At 40.4% G+C, this 20,647-nt stretch overlaps 2 protein-coding genes across 3 annotated transcripts in view; both read right to left on the bottom strand.

Annotated features, from left to right (window-relative positions):
* Positions 1-240: 240 nt before the first annotated feature.
* Positions 241-4,191, bottom strand: LOC306854448 (complement C1q tumor necrosis factor-related protein 5-like). 2 transcript variants are annotated; one of them, XM_079392440.1, is made up of 3 exons: positions 4,037-4,127; positions 1,587-1,820; positions 241-1,101 (listed from the first exon to the last, which is right to left on the bottom strand). In XM_079392440.1, the coding sequence occupies exons 2-3, from the start codon at positions 1,810-1,812 to the stop codon at positions 581-583; spliced, it is 747 nt and encodes a 248-aa protein (XP_079248566.1). In that variant the 5' UTR covers positions 1,813-1,820; positions 4,037-4,127; the 3' UTR covers positions 241-580. The 2 variants fall into 2 exon arrangements, with proteins under 2 accessions (XP_079248566.1, XP_079248565.1); XM_079392439.1 differs by having other exon boundaries at positions 248-1,101; positions 4,030-4,191.
* Positions 4,192-5,676: 1,485 nt separating this feature from the next.
* LOC306854429 (histone-lysine N-methyltransferase 2A-like) overlaps positions 5,677-20,647 on the bottom strand; it is a 33,300-nt gene continuing 18,329 nt past the window's right edge. Inside the window, exons 13-35 of the mRNA XM_079392406.1 lie at positions 20,526-20,639; positions 19,832-20,016; positions 19,575-19,748; positions 19,288-19,398; positions 19,117-19,190; positions 18,173-18,375; positions 17,932-18,032; positions 17,684-17,821; positions 17,368-17,526; positions 17,155-17,272; positions 16,988-17,066; positions 16,747-16,907; positions 16,515-16,667; positions 11,949-16,422; positions 11,797-11,865; positions 11,629-11,711; positions 11,371-11,538; positions 11,169-11,243; positions 10,896-11,070; positions 10,655-10,762; positions 10,495-10,578; positions 10,263-10,392; positions 5,677-10,166 (exon numbers count right to left, since the gene is read on the bottom strand). Coding sequence (XP_079248532.1) covers positions 9,891-10,166; positions 10,263-10,392; positions 10,495-10,578; positions 10,655-10,762; positions 10,896-11,070; positions 11,169-11,243; positions 11,371-11,538; positions 11,629-11,711; positions 11,797-11,865; positions 11,949-16,422; positions 16,515-16,667; positions 16,747-16,907; positions 16,988-17,066; positions 17,155-17,272; positions 17,368-17,526; positions 17,684-17,821; positions 17,932-18,032; positions 18,173-18,375; positions 19,117-19,190; positions 19,288-19,398; positions 19,575-19,748; positions 19,832-20,016; positions 20,526-20,639 — 7,412 coding nt within the window. The 3' untranslated portion in view covers positions 5,677-9,890. The remainder of the gene's footprint in view (positions 10,167-10,262; positions 10,393-10,494; positions 10,579-10,654; positions 10,763-10,895; positions 11,071-11,168; positions 11,244-11,370; positions 11,539-11,628; positions 11,712-11,796; positions 11,866-11,948; positions 16,423-16,514; positions 16,668-16,746; positions 16,908-16,987; positions 17,067-17,154; positions 17,273-17,367; positions 17,527-17,683; positions 17,822-17,931; positions 18,033-18,172; positions 18,376-19,116; positions 19,191-19,287; positions 19,399-19,574; positions 19,749-19,831; positions 20,017-20,525; positions 20,640-20,647) is intronic.

Raw genomic sequence — 20,647 nt, 5'->3', positions numbered from 1 at the left:
TAGCACGTGTTTGTGCACTGGTGTGATGCTAATATAGTTCACTTATCTTAAGTTATCGTTCTTGGTGTGACGAGCCTTTATTCAGGTTTGGAACAACTTGAGATAGCTTGAGGTGATTATAGCATTTCCTGTTAAAGATGAAGTATTGCTTTAAATGCACCATGAAACCTGAAACTAAAGCTCACAGTTTCCCAGCAGTAGAAATGGCTTTTCCTTGTAACATTTACTGACGAATTAGGTAATTATGAGAGTCATTTTTTTATTGAAGTCATATTCCAGAGACGTGTTGGAAAGTATTTATTGTGCTTTTTCACAAAATATAGACTGCCACCAGAATAAACATTTTCTGTAAAAACAGCAGATTTTATTTTTCAGTATTTTCATTTTTTTATTCCATATTTCCAAAGAAGTAATTATGTTTCATTAATGACTTTCAAACTTGAATTACTTGCAAGGAAATACTGAAATTATTGCAAATGAAGGCCGATCAAAAGCCTTTGTCTTACCCATGAAAGTATTTTTTCTAATTCAAGAAACCGGCATGAGACAGACAGAAAGTTATTTGCAGTGTGCTTTAAATCTATGCAAAAACAGCAGAGTTTTTCCAGTCTGAGTACACTAGGAAACCAGTGAAAGTGCTGTCTGTCTTCGAACTGGAGTAAAAGCCAGTGTACTCGCCCAGGGCCATCTGCACCCACACCTGATCTCCTGGAATCAGGTGCATTAGTGTTCCTCCAGACAGTGAGGCTGGTTTGGACCAGTTCCCAAAGATCTGAAAGTAGGAGGCCACGGTGTTTCCATTCTTTATGAGGTCAAACTGCAAGCTGGAGCGGTACACTGTGGCGTGAACAGCGAAGTAGTAGACGCCCGGCACTCTGCAGGTGAATCGTCCCGTCTCTGGATTGTAATCCCCCTGCTCGTTCAGAATGATTTTGTCAAAACGCACCGCGTCCCCTACCGCCAATGGGCTTGTGCGGGATTCAGACAGTTTGGCGCTAAAAGCTGATTTGGGGGCCACCGCACACTCGCCCGGGCTTCCTCTCTCTCCCTTTTCTCCTGCATCTCCTCGGTCTCCCATAAGGCCCCTCATGCCCAGCTGACCTGTGATAAGCATCATGAGATTTTCATGTTTCACTATTGACATTCAATAGAGTGCTGCAGGGATGACACATTTTTGTAGGCCAAAATCTTCCATCATTCTAAAGTCAATGGGTTTTTGGTTGAATGCCTGAAATAAAGTCTGTGGTTAACACAAGCTCAAGATATTTTCAAGATTGTTGGAAGCTTAATAGTGGTGATGTTACTTTAGAGGCTACGTTTAGCTTTTTACTTCTCTCAAAGGAATTTAGGCTTCAAAATTCAAGTTGTGTTAATTTGACAACATTATCACGAGGAATAAAATGTAAGAATCAATCTTTTAATGGAGAAAACGTTCTGCAATAATCCAAAAGACAGTGGAAAAATCCACAGAGGGAACCCGAGTGATACTAATTTCCTAAAAAAAAAAAAAAAAAAAAAACTGTCATCCCTGCAGCACTCTATGGGAGGAGAAGGTGAGAAAATCATTGAGGATGTTATTTTTGTACCTGGTTCTCCTCTCTCTCCTCTTTCCCCTTTCTCTCCGGGTTGAGCGTCACGACCGTCTCGTCCATCCCTGCCGGGCTGTCCGGGGCTGCCATGCAACCCAGGGGATCCTGGGATGCCTGGGCTTCCTGTGCACAAACTGGGGATCTTGTTGTCTTCAAGCGAGTTAGAACACTGTACTGCAATAACAAGCAGCAATGAAAGAGGCCATGTCTGCAGAGATGTCATTGCTCAGTCTGTGGAGGAAAGAAAAAAAATGGAAGAAAAACGTTTTATAAACTTGTATCTTGTTTCAAGATGATTTCAGTGTTACTGAGACTGAAAATGAAAATCTGGTATGAAATCTGAACATAATGTGAAAAGCAGTAAAGCACAGCTCTGAGAGTTGCATGATCTCACCTCTTAGTCAATAGGGTGAGTATTCCAAGGGAAATTTGACAGTACATCGTAATTACTAAAGCACAAGTTCTGCAGTGTAGTGTAAATGCAGATGAAGATGAAGAAGATTTATTATATAAATGTCTTAATATTGCTTAGGAATTCATATCTTACAGTCTGCATCCCACTGAAGCCTTTAAAAAGCTTTTAAAGGATGCAGAAGTACCATAAAAGTACCAAAAAGTACCAAAATTCTGACTTGGAATATATTACACAAGTCATATGGATCACTGTTATAGGGATTTTATTTATTTTAGAGCCTGACAACCTCAGTCCTGATTCACTTTTATTGATATGGAAAAGAGTGGCCAGAATATTCTTATAAAAGAAAGTTTGAAATGACACGAGGCTGAGTAAATGATGACAGTTTAAATTTTTGGGCAAACTATCCACATTTTGTCAGCTAATATGAAGTAGATTCTTCACTTACTGCAAACTATCTTGTGCAACCATATAAATTATTATTTTTTTAATCTAAATAACTGTTAAATAATCAACACAAGAAGTTCAAGAACTGTTCATAATAGTAAGAACGTAAGCTATTCTCACTGCAGTGCATGCTGGGAGCTCCAACACTGAACAAATCAGCAATATTTTCCAATATAAAATTGTTGTGGGACAGCATTGAGGGAAATGTTGTAGTAATATGCAATGTCTGTAGATTTTTATAGTAATTCACATTTCCTAAAAAAGCTCAGTAAACTGGATATCATCTGCAGTTTGAGAGGCTGAAAACTTATTGTTTATAGTTAGTTGGTGAATAATGAAAATGCAAATTACTTTTATAAATGTTACTGTCTACCATCTATCATTGATGAGGTGCTGAAGGCAGTCAATAATCAGGCCTCAAACACACACGGTCTCTACAAAAGGATGTATTCATGGGCTTGTCAGCTCTCGTAATCTTGCCTGGAACGAAGCATTTCCAAGATTTTTATGAATTCTTGTAAAGCAGCAGCTTCGGTTCAAGTCTGCTGTCTGTCAAACAGCTGTTTCTTATAAGTTGAAGAGAAACTGCTGATGATTCACCTTGAGAAATACAACCAGACCACCAAAGCATTCTTCCAAAATTCTGCAGAATCAGTTAAAGCACTGGTATCTTCAGTTTAATAGAAACATCTGTTCAAGGACATCTGGACAGTTATCTCCCAGGACCTTGTTTATGTATTTTGGTTCTAAATGCTTAGAGCAGCTCAAACTGTGAGCCATGTTAGGACATAAGAGGAATGACTGCCAAATACCGTCATTCCAGTGTCAACTGAAGGCTGATTTCCAAACAAAGCACATTACTCACTCATATGCTTCACGTTGTTTATTATTGAAGCATTGTGTTATTGTGTACAAGGCTGCCATAATATTATTGCAACAAAATATTAACATTGGGGTTCATTCCCTCAATATCACAGCATCATTTATACTATACCAAAAATTTAACTTTGGGTTGAAATATGGGAAGGATCAGCTTTCCTCTTCGGTGCTTATCTTGAAATTTCAATGCATTATAAACGGGTTTGAATTGTCATCAATCATAAAATAGTACTCAGGAAAAATTCTTATTTACCCCTAAACGGTGGTACCTTAAAAGTACATATTAGTACACAAATGGTATTAGGTATAGTAAGAAAAGCTCATTTCTTAGTTTTCGAATATTTGCCTTCAGAAATGTGATTTGCAGTAAACAGTATCTTTACTCGAACTGAGATTCGTAGTGAGCAGTAGTGATAAACAATCTTGACAAAAACAAAAGTTACGTAAGAGACTTGATAATCTTTCCATTTAGAGACTCAGCTGTGTTATTTCATAGTAAAGAACATTACTGGTAGTCAAAGTGAAATAATATAGTTATGTCTGCACTAAAGTGCCTAAATGGTAGACTGTCTACACAAAAATGTTAAGCATTTACCTATAAAAACAAATCAAAATGTTTCCATAACACTTTATTAGTGAAAGCAGTCAGACCCCTCATGGCTAAACAAATTTTAGCTATGAAAAAAAAATTAAACTCACCATTTACGTTTTTTGAATATTCACTGGATTGACAGGATTGAGCAGGCGAAAGGAAACGAGCAGTGAAACTCCTCTTTTCTTTGCAGTCCAAGGCGTCTGGGAAAAAATGAGCACTCCTAGTCTTCAGAGGAAATGGGAAGCGATTGGAAGCCAGTTAGAAATAGGGAGGCTGGGAGATGGGGAGGGAGAAAGAATGATCATCCAAGGGACGGAGACTAAATGTTTGTAGCTTGTCCAACTTTATAAGCATAAACATTATCTGATACAGTAGAGCCCTAGAGAAGGGGTCTTGGGCGCCAGTGAACAGTCTGGCGAGACCCGTGTGTATTTAATTAGAGTGGGGTTTACAAAGGAAAGATGCCAGTTCATTGTGGCAGGCGAATTTGTGAGAAATCGTTTGGGGATTACAGCCCTGTGGTCAAGTAAAATTTAACTATTATTCTTGCTTACAAAGCATGCTTTCTAAATAGTGTCAATGATCATGTGACACGACCACTTTATGTAAACAAATCTTCTGGATTCATTGTCGCCACATCAAGAGAAAAAAATCCTCATTGCATTTGGAAAATGATGTGGTTATTTCTGAGTTTAAAGGAACAGTGAAAATCTGCAGGCATGAATGAAAGATGGTGGGATGTGCTCATGTGGGTGGCAGTTCAGACACATGGTTCTAGTTACTTTGGTAGTTACTATTTCGATGACAAAGCTTCCCCATTAGGGGTATCCAGGCCTTCTAGAACACTTATCCAGCATTTTAAATCTAATGGCTCATAAACTACTTCACGGAAACTGCTAGTGGCTCCTTGTTGTCTGTAGGGTTTCATTAGACCAGGTTCTTCACATTATGAACAGCTGGTTGAAACCAAACACCCTTTTCTTGATGTCTTGGTGTGAATGGTTTCAATAAAGTGTTAAATGTTTACATTGTAATGCTAGATTAGTTTGTGTCTTGCATCATGAATATTTTTTAGTCACTCTAGTCTAACCATTAAAACTAAGCAGGACTTTTTTGTTTAGTTTTTTTGATGCCGTACCTTTAAAAATATATATTTTGCATGTTAGACCATGGCAAGCGGTTTAACTGCCATTTTAATTAGCAAGGCCTGTATTATATTATGACAGGATGACCAAATTTCTTACACGAGACCGTTTAAGAGCAGACTGAAATAAGAAATCAACTGTTGAAAATTAACTTGAGCAGCTCTTTCCAGCAATGCGATCCTTCGGATGTGTATGCAGAGTGTAGGTGCTACACACAACCAGAAACAGCACATTACTTTTCATGTTGTTGTTGTTTTTTCTTTGTTGTTCGAGAAGAATACTATCTGCTGTAGTTCCTTCTTGTTGGTTAACATGCCTGGTTGGGTAAAGTTCCTGAACAAAAACATAATGGTTCTTTTTTGGCACGTACAGTTCAATGAAGAACGTTTAACATCCACTCAACATTTCTATTGCACAAAAGGTTCTTATAGCGGAGAAAGGTTCAGTAATGTTCTTTGGGGAACCCCAAATGGTAGAACTGCTGCAAAATTCCCTTTTTGGAACCGGTATTGTTTTTTTTTCACCATGCCAGCCATTTGAGGTCCAGAACCAAGAAACTACTGGTTTAACAATACTAGGAAGGTAAAAAGACAAGATATCAAGTTTGAGTAAACAAGACATGTTTATTATTTAAACTATCACTTAAATAAAAAAAGTGCATAGAAAATAAACATGATTAGAAATTTTCCTTTTTACAGTTGTTATGTACAATTTTTTCCTCATTATACATTCATCCTTAAGTAGTTTGTGGTTGAATATTTTAGATTAACAAATTTTCCTTCATTTTTCTGTAAAATGGTAAAACACTGATGGGGCAACTTGAAGAAAAAAATAAGAAATAAAAACCTTAAAACTGTCAGTATTAACATCAACATGATCTCTCGAAGCTACAGGGGAAAGGAAGTGTTGGTAAGACAAAGGAAAACTTGCGTCCTCCAAGAGGAAGGAGTTCAAATCTCTCCCTCTCCAGACCTCTCTGATTCCCTAAAGTACCTCCGATGGTCCGCAACTCATTTCTGTACAGTGAACCATGTTAAAATTCCAAAAACAGGGAGCGCAGTCACCTGCTCTCAGGAGCTTTACCTCAGTGTACATCTAGAGATGTTTGCAGAAATAAATAAATAGAATGGTTACCATTACTCATTACAGAACATCACATAAGAAAAAGTACAACTTAAGATCCAATAGGAGAGAGAGGTATAGGTGACATGGCTGGGTTTAGGCAAGGACATTTTTTCCTGATGTCCACAAACTGTTAAAAAATGTACAGAGTAAAATAAAGCAGACTACACCAAAGCAAACAAATGATCAATGCTCAAAAAGTTTACAACCACATTTTACATGAACTCGTTTCATAATATAAATACCGCTCCTTTCCGAATAATAAAAAAAAAAGTTAAAACAAATGAACAAATTAAAAGATAAAAGAAAAAATAACTGCAATGCTCCATTGAGGGAACATACACAGGCACAGGAAAACTGGTACTTGATCTTGATATTAAAATGATGCACATTAGTTACTCTAAAGTTTATCTGTAACACAAAACCATTATAGATTATACACTGAACATTGCAATTAACCATTATGAAGCTGCTGTTTGCTACTGTAACTAAGCTTGTCTGTCCATTCCGTATATTGTGTAGATATTGAAGTACAAGTTACTATTCATACACATTTAGTTTATATATATATCCATGTATATTTTGTATACATATATACTGTTGATTATAATTACAGGAGAAGTTGTGGTACCACTTGCGTGGTGTGGAAGAGTAAAGTCCAGGAAAACGACAGACCATGTCTGCTTCTGAAACACTGACCGAGCGCTGTTACACCAGTTTATGGAGCATCTGACGTTGTATTGATGTCTGTGCAGGAGTCTATTACAAAGCCCTTGGGATTAGTAACTGCATTACAAAAAAAATATATTAATAAAATAAAAATCTCATTTCATTTATACTGAGCAATAGTTTCTGTAGAACCCTGCTGTATTATCCTCCTATTTTATGCAATAAAAAGCTGTCCCGTATCTTCCCAGCCTTCCATGTTGGAAAATTAAAAAAATTCAATAATAATAAAAATCAAACAAAACTAATTCTAGAATACATTCAACAACGGCCTAGCTGCAGAGTTCAGCACGTCCTGTTCCACAGGGGTGCCAGGGCGAGAGGAAAGTTGGGCGAGACCCCCAAGAATCCCTGAAAAAGATGGCTAAACCGCAAATTCTGATCAGTATAAACACGTATACAAATATGAGGCAGCAGCCAACAAATGTTCAATGTGAGGAAACGTACAAAACTTGATCTTCAGTGCCAGTCAAAAGTGAAATGCTGGGAAAACTCAAAATTATTGCAGCCTAGGTACAGTGAGGGCTGGAGGGGGTCTGCAGTGGCCAAGAAAAAAAACAAACAAACAAAAAACAATTGTTTTAGAGTTAAAGTTGCGAGGCAATGAGACACAGAGGAACTGGCCTTGAAAGTGGCTCGCTAAGGAAGCCACGGTTGCACAAAGCAGCTTCGTCTAGAGGTATGTACAGATCCCAAGCTATTCTCGTGCTACAGCATCCCTTTAAAAATCATCGTAACTTTACATGAAAAATAAAACAAGAGTCAAATTTCAAGTGGAATCTATTTGTGCCCTAGTTAAAACAGCTTTGAACGTTTCTCCATAGTCTGGAGCTCCTCAGCTGACTGTCCGAGTCAAGTTCTGACGCCTAGCATCCAAAAACTAAAACAACCAGAGACATTTACAGAGAAGGCACCAAACTTCTGATCTGAAAGACGGAAGAACCATGGAAGAACAATCCACAGAACATCTGTCTTATCCTTATTCAAATAGGGGTCAAACAAAACTCGAGCTCTGAAAAGGGCCCAGATGGGAACAGGTGTGGGGAGTGTCAACATTTACAAGAAAACGAAGAGATGATACGAGCAAATAATGTGCATTGACTGAATGGCTGGCTGGAGTGTCCATGCAGTGCCAAGGCAACATGTGTTGAAGAAGACTGGGAAGAAGACTGATCTTCAGTGCACAAGACCGTGAGGAAACAAGAGCCCTCCGCCCTCTCCTCCTCCATATATATAGTGCTTTACAAGTAGTTTTACACGGGATAGCCTCTGTGGCGATTCCTTGCATTACACCAATCTCTAAGAAAATATCTTGATATAACAAAATATATGGAATAAACTTTTGGACTTGTCAGTTGCTAGAATGCTAGAGAAGGATTTCATTCATCTTTCCTCCAAGTTTAGAAAACGCAAAGGGACTTTTAAGGGAAGATGGGCTGTTCTTGCATGTGATTTAAAGGCTGGAACTAAAAAAGGAGTCTCATCAAACCGATCTGCACTTAGAAAATCTCACTGAACCTACACACCCTATTTGAAATGATATTTGAAATGTCCATGCTTGACCTGGGTTGGCAATGAGAGCCTCTGGTGGACCGCACTCTGTGGGAACAGTAACTGCTTCAGTCTTTGGAATAGAAAGAAACATTTGGGCTACAAAACAAAAACAAACAAAAGAAAATCTTTAGACAGTGCTATAAAAATGTCTGGACAAAGCATTAGTGTTCTATATCTATTCTTTCCTACAAAAATGTTGATAAAATAAATACAATGTATTATTAAAAATATAAATACCATTGTTAAGTGCTATTCACCAATGAGTGCTTTTTTAGTCATTTGTATAGAAAAATATACATATTATTTACATTATTCAACGAATGATATTTCTGTCAGTGACATGAGACAACAAAAATAGTTTTTAAATTGCCTCAAATTTTATTTAATAATTTTATACACAAATACGGGCCTAGAGAATTTAAAAAAAACTCCCTAATGGTGAGACACAATAAATAAACTGGTAATAGCATCTGGACTCACTAAAATCCTATGAGATTTTGTAACAAAATGAAAATTATACTTCTTTGCAATACAATGCAATTAAGCTACTTTCTCTCTGAATTACTATAAAAACGGCAAGTAAATAAAAGCATGCTTCCCCCCCGACCTCAGGAATGGCTCTGGTCCATTGGTCAGTCCACCAGGATCTCAACCTGCCAGCCACACATCTCATAAGCTCTTCGTTGCCTACTCTTCATAACACATTTCTTTGTACCACAGACAAAAATGAACATTTACCATTTTTCTTCAGACAATCTATTCCTGGGACCACTGCTCCCCCTAGTGTTTCCCCTCATCATCTCTTCTATGAGATATTTACAGTGTCTTCCATACAGAGAATCAGGCCCAGCTTGGCAAGAACGACCATGGATGCTCTGAAGGCTTCGATGTACATTCAAAAAGGGAGAGATGTCTAAACAGGTCAGGCTAAAAAAAGGATTATGTATCATCAATCTAAAAACTTTAAATCTTTCCCTTCCAAAATTGCACTTTGGTGAATTGGTAGAACGGAACGATATGGCAATTTTTCAGTAATTTGTCACACTCAGTAAATAAGGGCAGGCCAGACTTATTAAAAATTTAAAACTTTTCACAATATCCTTCTTTTAAAAAAAAATTCAAAACAAAAACAAAACAGTAAAATAAAAGATCAATTACAAAAGTTAAGAATGAGGGGCACTAATCTCTTAAATTGGGCATTAATAAAAGGGACGAATGGGCAGTCTTCTCCATTGGGACTCTGCTCAGTTGTCTTTTCTAAAAATCAAACAACTTAAGAGGCACAATACCATTAACCTTCTGATAACCTGAGCCTGCTTCAGTAAAAAAAAAAAAAAAAAACATTTAAAATGTCTCTTCCCTGGCAAGAATACACTCTTGATAGCATTCACAGACAGTATTAGCTTGTGAGTTTGCTTTCAGTTGAGGAACTTGCGACACTTCTTTGCCCCGCAGTTGCAAGGCAGCTTATTGCCTAGTTCTTCGATGGGGAACTTGTAATCGTATGTGAGCTCCTCGCCTTTATAGATTCTGCGTGTGGCGAAAATGACAATGTGCTTCTGACCGTCAACACTGACCACACGGGAGTAGCAGTTGGGCTCACATGAGTGGTTAATGAATCGAGCTGCATTGCCATGCATGGTGGCATCCACAACCTCATAGTCGTCGATACGAAACATGTAGCAGCCAATGCCCTAAGTAAAAGCAAAAAAAGACAAATCCATGAGGAACATCAGTGTTGTTGGCGTTTTAAATTAATTGCACTGATAGACTAAGCAATAGATTTCTACCTTGCTGTCATAGTATTTCTCCCGCTTGTCAGTGAGGACAGAGCGAATGACATTGCCAGAATACTCGATCACCATCTCTCCAGCGTAAATGTTTTTCCTGCAGAACAGACCTCTGCCATGTATAGCTGATCTGCAAGCGATACACAGGATGCAAATGATGGTATGCAACAAAGATGCATGCTTTACATTCCTCAATCCAACCATTTTTGGTTTGAATAGAAAGCGTTTATACCTGTAAACACCCACAGCTTCCCTGGATGCTTTCTTTAGGTGCCTGAACCTCATAGGCAGTGGCAAGTCCATGCTGGTGGCCCGTCTGTGAAAAAAACAGTTGTGATGTTTTAATCCACAAATATAAAGGAGGTCAAAACAGAATATGCAAGGTTACTCACCGAGCAGACTTCTGCAGCATCTCCTCCTCATCTTCCTCCCGGGGGTTATATACAGGAGGCTGACGGTGTTTCGAGGCCAGGAAATTAAACATGTCCAAAACTGATCTCCTAAAAATTTAATCAAGCCAAAAAAAGTCAATTAGTGTTCACAATCTTAACTTTGCATTCTCCATTGTAGAAGGGTTTAAGATTTTCAGTTATTGCCAAAATGAACACTGACCACCCTGGCCATGACACACACCTGTGGTACACCTCAGCACGGGCAGATCCATGAGGGTTGACAGGAGGATCTTCTGACTCCTCAGGTTTGTGGAAGCGGAATCTGTAGTTCCGGCAATGCCTGGCTCCATATAGCTGCTCAAGTAGAAACACTACAGCATCGTGAACCACACCCAGCATCTTCGACCCATTAACTCCTGAAAGAGAAAGACGATGTGAAATACAAGATGTTCTTGCTAAATTCATAAAACAAATATGTGCAAGAACTAAAATAAATGCTCTAATTTGTCTATACCATCAAATGAAAGTGCCTTGAGTCTAGCATTGGACCGGGCTTCTTGCACTTTATCTGTCAGGGACTTCCAGGCCTCTGAAAAGAAACAGGAATCAGGAAATTAATTTCACAGAAGACTGACTGTAATTACCAAACAAAAGAACATCATACTCCTTACTGAGTCTATAACTGCATTGCAATTTTTTATCTAGATCTCACTTACCATCAATACTTTCACAGCGAATTTGAAATCCATCATCACTGCAGATTTCAAATATGAGCCCTTTCTTGGGCTTGTAGTCCAGAGAGGAGTCTCTGCTACGGTCCCTCTGATCAGGTGTTTCCACTGAAAATGCATTAGATCCTTTCCCATCACCCTTACTAGGCAGTCCTGCAAAAAAATGTAACCAAAAAAAGAAAATCTATTAGCACTGCAACATTCAACTGAGAGATGGACAGTCAGGCCTAACATTTTACCCACCTGCAGTCTTTGGCTTCTCATCATGAGTGTCTATGGTTTTACGTTTAAGAGAAGAAGAATCGGCTGTCTTAGTGGCAGAGTCACTGTGAAGAAAAAAAAAAACATTTTAATAGGTCTGATACAATTAAGTAAACTGAAAAGTTGTGATTGATCTTTATAATTGTTTACCTTGTTTTTGAACCAGTATCATTTGACTGCCCTGTTTCCATTGGCTCAGGCGATGAAAGTTCCTGGTCCCTACAATAAACATGATTTTTAGCATGTTTAAACATTTTTATTCCAACAATAAGCAATATGCTTTATAAATGTCAGGCTCTTACCCTGGTAAATATGATAACTGAATTGCAGATGCGTCAACAGTTGGTGTATCTGAGTGGAGTCCTTTGTGTTTCTTTCCACTGTTCTTATCTGGGCTTGGTCGAGGTCTTTTGGCCTTTTGCTTTCCCTTCCCAACAGCTGTGGATGCGGCTCTAGCAGGTAACTTTGAGGACTGTTGCTGATGTGGTGGTCGAGAAATGGGAGAAGTTCGTGAACTCTGAGTGAGGACACCAACAACATGACTTTTGTTCAGATCTTGAGTTATGGGATAAGGGGCAAGAGCCACTTGACCAGTTGAATTGACATTTGGGTCAAGGGTTTTATCTGCCAGGACTTGACTGACTGGGTGCTGGAGATGAATGCTGCCCTCTTTCTCCACTTGCTGGTTGACAGACATGCTTATGCTTTGGTTTGGGGGAAACACACAGATGCTACTGGCAATGGATGTCTGGGCAGGATTAGTAAGATGAGACATCATGGGGGTTCCTGAATGAAGAACCATCTGTTGTTCCGGAAGGCCCAGGTTGTGAGGGTTGGCTTTGATAAGAAGGTTACTTATAGATCCTGTGATCTCAGTTGAACTTATGAGGCCTGGGGCGCTCAGTGATACAGAGCTCGCTCCCAAAAAGTTTCCAGGTGCAGTGGGAGGCACCGACACCACATTCAAAACGGACTGACTCGGGTTGAGCCCTGACACAGTGCATGGGAGCAGGTGAGTCGAGGAATCATGTCCCAACATGCCAGACTGAGTTGTGGTTGAAATGGGCATGGGCTGTGGAAGGAGAGTAGGCTCCAAGTACATCACCCCTTGCTTTGGCCGTTTTATAATGTTAGGAATCTTTCGATGAGGTGTTGCAGTTGCAGTTATAGTGCCCAGTTCCATCAGGCCTGTCTGAGCAGGGATTCCTGCAGCAATTTGTGAAGGTGACAAGTTTATGAGGGTCATATTGGGTCCGACATCAGAAGGAGCAAGTGTGGGTTGGGTCTTTGGAAGAGTCTGTTTTTTGCTCTTATTGCTCTGAAGACGAGAAATGAGGCGTTTCTTGCCATGTCCAGAGGGAAGCATAGTTGGAGCTGGGGTGATGGATGAAGGACTAGATACCATTGCAATACCAGAGGCATAATCATGCCTATTTCCTGCCTCTGTCACACCAATCTGGGGATCGTGGGAGGTGACTCCTATGAGAAGGCCTGATGTGGTGCTAGGAATGACTGGCTGGAAACCTGTCTGAGTGGTGCCTGTGAATGCATGGATTTGTGGGTGATGAGATAGAGGCACTAAGCCTTTGCCGCCAGCAGAAAAAATCGACTGAGAGGTCGAGATGCTACCACTGAGGCCTGTCAAGACAGGGGCACTAGTGTTCATGACACCTGCTGCACTAACAGATGGTGCAATCTGGATCTTTTGGGTTACACCATTGGGAAGGGTTTGCAATACATAGAGCGGCTGCAGATGCTGATTTAGGACTATCAGTTTCTCTGGGCCAGGCTTCAATTGAGAGGGGGTAGCTTGAACAGCAGAGCTTGCAATCGGAGCAGGACCTGAGCTAACAGTGGCAGCAGGGATGAACTTCTGACTCTGGAGAGGTAAAGTGGGTGAGCTGGGAAGACCTGGCGTGCTACTATTCCTCGTCAAATCTTGGTTCCCCGTCTCTCCCACAGGTGCTACTCCAGGACTTGTGATATGGTCACCATCAATGCGTGCAGGAATGAAGTGTTCTGGAGTCATGTGACCTTCTGGAACCTGGGAATCGGCACATCTGTCCTGTGGGCTTTTGCTGGATACGGTGGACCCTGTTTTTGGTTTCTTCCCGCTTTTCTCAACTCCTGATTCCTCTGTGGCCAGAGCCAACATGGTGCGGTCAGAGGTTTCGGAGACCAGCGAGCCGTGATTTTGATTATTTACAGTGGGACTTCGAGTTGTCAGCACAGAGAGGTCAGAGGGCAGCTCAAGGGGAAGACCATATGACTCTTCAACAGCAATGGAGGTGTTCACTCCACTTTCACCAGGTTCAGCACTGGCCAGTGGCTGAGTGAAATCTTCAAAAAGCATGTCCTTTCTTTGATTAACATCCACCCCGTAACTCTCATCTAAAGAGAATGTTTCAGCAGAAGGAGCTTCAGTCTGCTGTCCCAGAGCCTGCATTGAAGGGGTATTGAGTACAAACTCCATAATATCAGAGGGTAGGATGTTACCACAGTCATCACTGTTGTTATTATCAGAGTCAGACTTGAGGAGATCTGTGGTGAGTGACAATTGAGTTTCAAGGGGGTCTTGTCCTTGTGTTTTCACACTCCCTAATGGAAGACAGTTATCCTTTTGATTTTTACGACTGTTCCCACTTGGGGTATTTTCTGTGTCCTTCCCTGAATCAATACTTATTTTCTCTGTCCTGCCTTCTCTACCTTTTCTTTTCGTTGAACTTTTGTGTGTTGATGAAGTAGTAGCAGTGGTTGTGCTGCTGGTGCTTATACTAACATCACTCTCAGAACCGTCATCCACTCCATCTAGCTGGCCAATTTGTTGCAGCTCCAAATTCTTGGTTGCTGTTGACACCTCATCACTGTCATCATCTTGCTCCTTTGCCTGGTCCCTCAAGAACCTGTGGATCCGCGACCCTCTTCCCAAACACTGATCAATACCCGCAATAGGCGGAAGACCAGAGTTTGGGTTTATTATGGTGCGTGTAAAGTTGTAATAATATGTGTCCTTATTTGAACCGATTCCTCCTTCTTCATCCTCTCCACTGTCTGCTGAAGAAGATGTGCTCATATCATCTGCCCCATCAACTTGTCCTTCAGCTGAACGCTTGCTGCTCCCAGTGCGCTTTTTCATAGATATTTCACCAGTTCTGTAGAAGGGTATGTCTTCCTCCCCATATGATCGCACACCATAGAATGGGGTTAGGCCAAAGAACATGTTTGATCTAGCACGGGCACTCCGCCTTGGGTATCTGCGCTTTGCTGAACCTGCCGAACCATCACTATCATCCTCGTGGTGCTTATCGACGCTGCCTTCATCCTCTAAATTATGGTCCTCCCCATCATCGGCACATTGGTTGTCTATGAGGTGCTCCTCAGAATCATCTGGGTGAATGTGGCTGTCTGATTCTGAGCTTTCTGAACTTGCAGATGGGGAGAAAACCATCGCTCGAGAGGACCTTCTTTGGGGGCCCTGGCTGCTAGGGGTGACAGAACTGTACGTGTTTATGTTAGGGGTCATGCTGACAGCTTTGGTTCCATTAGGATCCATTTTCTGAGACATTAGAGGCAGCCTCTCATTGTGTTTCTTCACCACTGGAGTAACTTCCTTACTTGATTTAGGGTGTACCTGTGGTGGCCTAATACCTCTTTCAGACCCTGCTTTTGGCTGAATAGCATCCATGGCTGAACTATGCTTTTTCTCGAAGCTAAATCTCTCTTTGGACTTTAATATCTTCTCCATTTCCTTCTGATCAAATTTATTAACTTCCACTGTGCTAGACACCGTGTTGCTGCTGAGTGCTGTGGCTTTATTGCTACTGTTGTGAGGAGGTGGACCCTGACCTTGTGTTTTGACATTACTGCTTTTAGAGTTGCTGTTAAGAACTGGGTTTTGGTTTTGAGCAGTCTCTTTTCTTTCTTTTGAAACATCCCTGCTCACATTCATTTTGACTTTGGAGTGTTTTTCTTTGGTGCTAGAGGTTCCATGACTAGCAGTGACAGAAGTACTTGCCTGGAAGCCACGCTTTATGTCCTCCTCTCCCACCTTGGCACCAGATGACCAGAGTGGCTTCATTGCTGCTGCCGCAGCTGGACCAGATGCAAAGTCGTGAGATTTTCTACTTTTGCTGTAAACCGGTTGTGGAGACCCAGTCTTTCCTGTGTCTTTTGATACAGCCATTGATTTCACATTTCCTTCCTTGACTGGATTAGCTTTGTCCTTAGGAAGCGTGGCAAGTAGATGACTGGACATGAAAGTGTCTCCGGCTGGTAGGTCAGTATCTTTTGTGGCTTGTTTCCCTTTCTCAGTTTTTAAATTTCCACTTCCTCTCTGATGTCCTGTTAATACTGCAGTCCCAAGAGGTGGTGACACCTGACTTATTCTAACTGGTTGCGATGACTTCAAACTCTCACCATCTGCCTGATTTTTGGTTCCTTCTATTCTTTCAGTGAAACCAAAACTGAGTCGACGCTGTGCCCCAGCGTTCACTGAATTTGCCTCTCGATTGTGAGATCTCTCTCCAGATGGTGCTCTTCTTTTGTCTGTGTCCCTGGTTAAAGTTTCCTTTGTGGTTAAGGACAGGGATGGGGCAGATGAATTGCCTGTCTGAACGGATACTGTGCCTCCCTGCTGAGGAGAGGAAACCTTTTGCCTAGGTTGTTGAGCAGAGATGGAGGAAGTGCTGTGTCGACGAGATCCAATGCTTCGTAGAGTGGAGCTCAGCAGAGGGTCACCCACTGTCACAATTTCATGGGCTGAACTACTAAAACCATCTAATGGGGAAAAAAACATTGAATAATATTAACAAAAGCTTTCAAATATAAACAATATAAAATATAAGCATTTTAATGGATATAACGCTTACCTGGGGAGGGAAGTGGTCTGGTTGAGGGAGAACGATGACATGGAGGGTAGCTTGGGTGTCTGTTCCTAAAATAAACCCTTGGTTTTGGTGTGGAAGGCATGTTTGATGGTTTTGTGGAATCTGTGGGTCCAATCAACACAGCATCCACCTCGGCTGAAATGTTTAATGGTGGTTAGTTTTTAAAATTCCGATAAAATGTTGGAATGACAATAACAAATCTAAATCTACTTACCTGAAACAGGTGAAGGACTATGCGCAATTGTGTGGTTTTCTTCTTGAACTGCTGTGTTGTTATTGATAGTTTCAGTCATAGAGGGGCGGCACACTAAAATTCTACATTTATAGACACAGCGCTTGCGGGCATCTAGAGTGCTCCAGTAGACCCTTGAGCATCTGTGTAAATACATCAAGTGGTTATTCCATTTCACATCTTAGGTTTATTGAAATACAACACTATGATTTCAAAGACTTACTGGTATCCCACAGGAAACAGCTTCCTCTCACAATCAGACAGTTCAGTTAGCATACCAAGACAGTCGATGGTCATAGACCCTGTACCAAAAAAAAAAGCGTTATTTAATTTTGATGTACTGTAGTTTATTCCTCATGAACTGCAAACACCTCGCAAAGACATACAGACCTATCATCATGTGGATGTTATCTGGTTCAAGCCCATTAACAAACTTTCTTCTCAGACTTATTCCCTCAAAGTCCACAAGGACCCTCCGAGTAACTTCAAAGCCTGAATCTGGCACCACCTTTAAAGAAGGTTAATTATGTACAATAAATCCAATACTTCACAACAAACATGTAATCATTAGTGCATTAGTTGCTTGCATGTCTCATTCCTTACCTCGCCCTTTATGAGATCTCTGTGATGCTGACAGTAAACCTTCTTGTCCTCTAAAAAGGCACACTGCTGCTGACGTGCACACATGAAATGGTAGTTGTTGGTACAGGAGGTCAGACAACAATTCACCGTGGCGCCAGGTTTGTGACAATTTTCACATTGCTGAGAAAAAGCATAATGCAGTCTATTTTTGGAGGGGGAAAGATTTGTTGCCTAGTCTCTTTTTAGTAGGCTTTTTTGGTAACAAACAATTACACAAATGCATATTCTGGTACTGTAATTTAATGAACAAATACAGCACATGGCTTAGATTATGTACCAGCTTTTTGCCTCTCCTGACTGCCATGTGGACATTTTTGAGTGCACCATCAACATCTTCGAACACCTCGGATGACCAAAGTGCACAGTTCACATGGGTCCACTCATTCTGGCCAATATAAAGCAATCTCCCACAATCCTAGAAAACAAATTACCATACAATGTCTTACAAAATGAACATGATTGACATACAGTATAAATCCACATCAGTACATGCTAATGCATTATTTTTTGTGGGTGATTACTCACATTTGTGTTCTCATCTCCATAATTCAGACAGAGCGCACATTGTCTGTTGTCACCTACACCAGGAGGGGGGGGGGTATCAGTGCTGTCTTCAGGGTTGTGATCTGAACACAAAAGAAATATTCCTGTGTAACTTACACATCAACTTTCTCTTCTATATCTCTTTCAGTTTAGACAATGTAATTATTTAACTCTAACACTATACATGATCGGATTTATAGTGCTTTAAAATCGACTTTCTCACCATGGATAAGCATGGGTGGAGGAGGTGGTGGTGTGGGGGCAATCGGGGAGTAAGGTTCTCCAGGTGCTTTAGGATGGGGAGCCGGGATGATCTTTTTCATTAGCACAGGCTTCTCAGCCCTAGCTATCTCCTCCCTCTCCTGCCACTGGGCATAGTTGTGATCCAAGGAAGGAGGCAACACAGCATTGGGAAGCAGTCCACTACTGCAAAGATACAACACTGCCTTGTTAACCATGTCTTTGTTATATAATATTAGTGTTTGTTTACAGCATTTATAAAGAACTGCATCTTTTTATCATCTTTTGTAAGATTTTGTAAAATGTCTTTACCAACTTGTATCACTTTAAAGTTTTATAAATTTTATACACGCTTCTTGAATTAAAGATTACATTCTTTGAAAAAAAATAAAATAAAAATAATAATAAAAAAATAAACATAAGGTGCCAATGACAAAGTTCATAAGCTGATATAAGCCATAACTCCAAAGGGAAATAATATAAATATTTGTGTTTTCTCTTTAAAGAGACAGTATTCAATGTCAGGCATGCATGCACACATACAAAATAAACTTGCTTCATTGCTGTTAATAATTCATGGTAACAAATGAAGTATACAAACAAGCAAACCAAATGCCAACCACACAACTTGTCAAAGCACCCATGTGAAATGTGACACTGCCTGTCGACCTCAAACAATGGAACTAGACCATACAGGCTGCATTCCCTATGGAAAGGTGATATTTCTGCTCTAGAGGAGGGCAAAGAATAGACAGACACTCAGTGGAGAGTTTGTTCTCGATGCTCATCTACTAGCTTAACTGGCCCCACTATTCACTATCAAACTAAACATAGTTTGCGCCTTAATTCAGTTCTGAAAATTGTTTCAGACAAAAGAATTCAAATACAAACAACTTAATGCATTAGATAGACATAGGAAAGACTCACTTAGGAGAGACTTTGCGCGTCTCCCAGAACTTGGACTCCTTCACCTTGTACCATGGAAAAGTCCGCTCCATTTGCTATAACAAATAACAGTGACAGAGAAATTATCAATAATGATGTAGGACTGAAAGACATTCTAGTTTCAGAATTGTGTGTCCACCAGCTTTTTCTCACCCGAATAAAAAAGGACTTGAGCATGCTGTTGGCCTTCCTGCTCTCTAGCTGACCTCCATCTGAATTGAAGGCTGCCTGGATGATTTTCACAATATCATCACTGAACTCCAGCTGAAAGAGAGAAGCAGAAAATGACACCTGGCTCTCACATGCATGTGACCGGCATCTGAACCCTGCTGCATTAGAGGCTCAAAAAGTGGCAGGTAATCTTTCAAAGAAGAATAGAAACATAAAAGCTACCTTTTTTACTTTAAGCTGATTCAAAGGATATTCTCAAAAACTCTTACCACAAATTTATAGCGTCCAGAATCCATTTTCTTCTCCACAGACTCCAAATCGAGCGGTGAATCATTTGGCGGAGAGACCTCCGTCAGCACAGGGGGGTCAGGGCCCTCTGGGGAACGGCGTGAGGGAAGGCTTTCTTCTGTCTCTGGGTTCAGCTCAGGTGGCTTCATAACCGCCTGAGACAAAGAAGAGCGATCAATAGGTTATGTTAAGAAAATAAAGCTGTTGGGAACTTCTAGGACTGCAGATGGCAACTCACCTGTCTGTAGCGAAGCAGGTGAGTGGATGTGCGGGAGTTTAGCATTGCAGTGAGAACTTGCCGCATGGACTTCTGAATTTCTTTCTCCAAGACAGTGCGCCACTCAGCAGAATGGGACTCAGTGCAGTTTGTGCAGGAGTAGGCCATAGTCTCAGGCAGGTTAGACAAGAGCTCATACATATCATCTAAAGAAAACAGAATAAAAGAAGCAAAGATTATGTTTGGAGTGTCAACAAGTCTCAACAAGGCTGCATTGATTTGATCAAAACTACAGTAAAAACAGTAATATTATGAGGACTTTACACTTTCAAATAACTTTTCTATTTTAATATATTTTAACATTTATGATGGCAAGAATTTTCAGCACCCATTACTCCAGTCTTCAGAAATCATGCTAATATTCTGCTTTGAAAAAACACTATCAATGATGAAAAGTCATGCTGCTTAATAATTTTGTGGAAACATGATACTTTTTTTTTCCTTTTCAGGGTTCTCTAAATTTTTTCCCCAAAAATGTTTTACAGATCCCAAACGTTTGAACAGTAGTGTACATTTAACCAAAGTTTCTACAATTTAAATCAACCAAATACAAGTTGGTTTTGTTATTTTGTCAGCTGGATTGTTAGTTTGAACTCATGGTGCCCTGTTAAGTCACATGATAAATAAGAGATACGGAGAAAAACTGATAACTCACCTGTTAAACTTTCACATTTGGCATGGACCCAGCGATCACACTTCCTGCACTTTATCATTTTGCCATCACAGTCATCGTCATCATAGCACTTATTACAGAGTGGGCAGACGTTGCCTGGGGGA

Source organism: Barbus barbus (genome assembly GCF_936440315.1).
Source record: "Barbus barbus genome assembly, chromosome: 34".
In the NCBI taxonomy this organism is placed as follows: domain Eukaryota; kingdom Metazoa; phylum Chordata; class Actinopteri; order Cypriniformes; family Cyprinidae; genus Barbus; species Barbus barbus.
Note: the sequence above shows the minus strand (reverse complement) of the source record. Positions and strands in the feature narration are given on the sequence as shown.

Excerpts from the sequence above, each read along its gene's own strand:
- LOC306854448 (XM_079392439.1), bottom strand. The coding sequence starts at position 1,812 with ATGACATCTCTGCAGACATGGCCTCTTTCATTGCTGCTTGTTATTGCA. Across the intron at positions 1,102-1,586 it reads AGGAGAGAGAGGAGAACCAG|GTCAGCTGGGCATGAGGGGC; the intron begins GTACAAAAATAA and ends TGCTTATCACAG.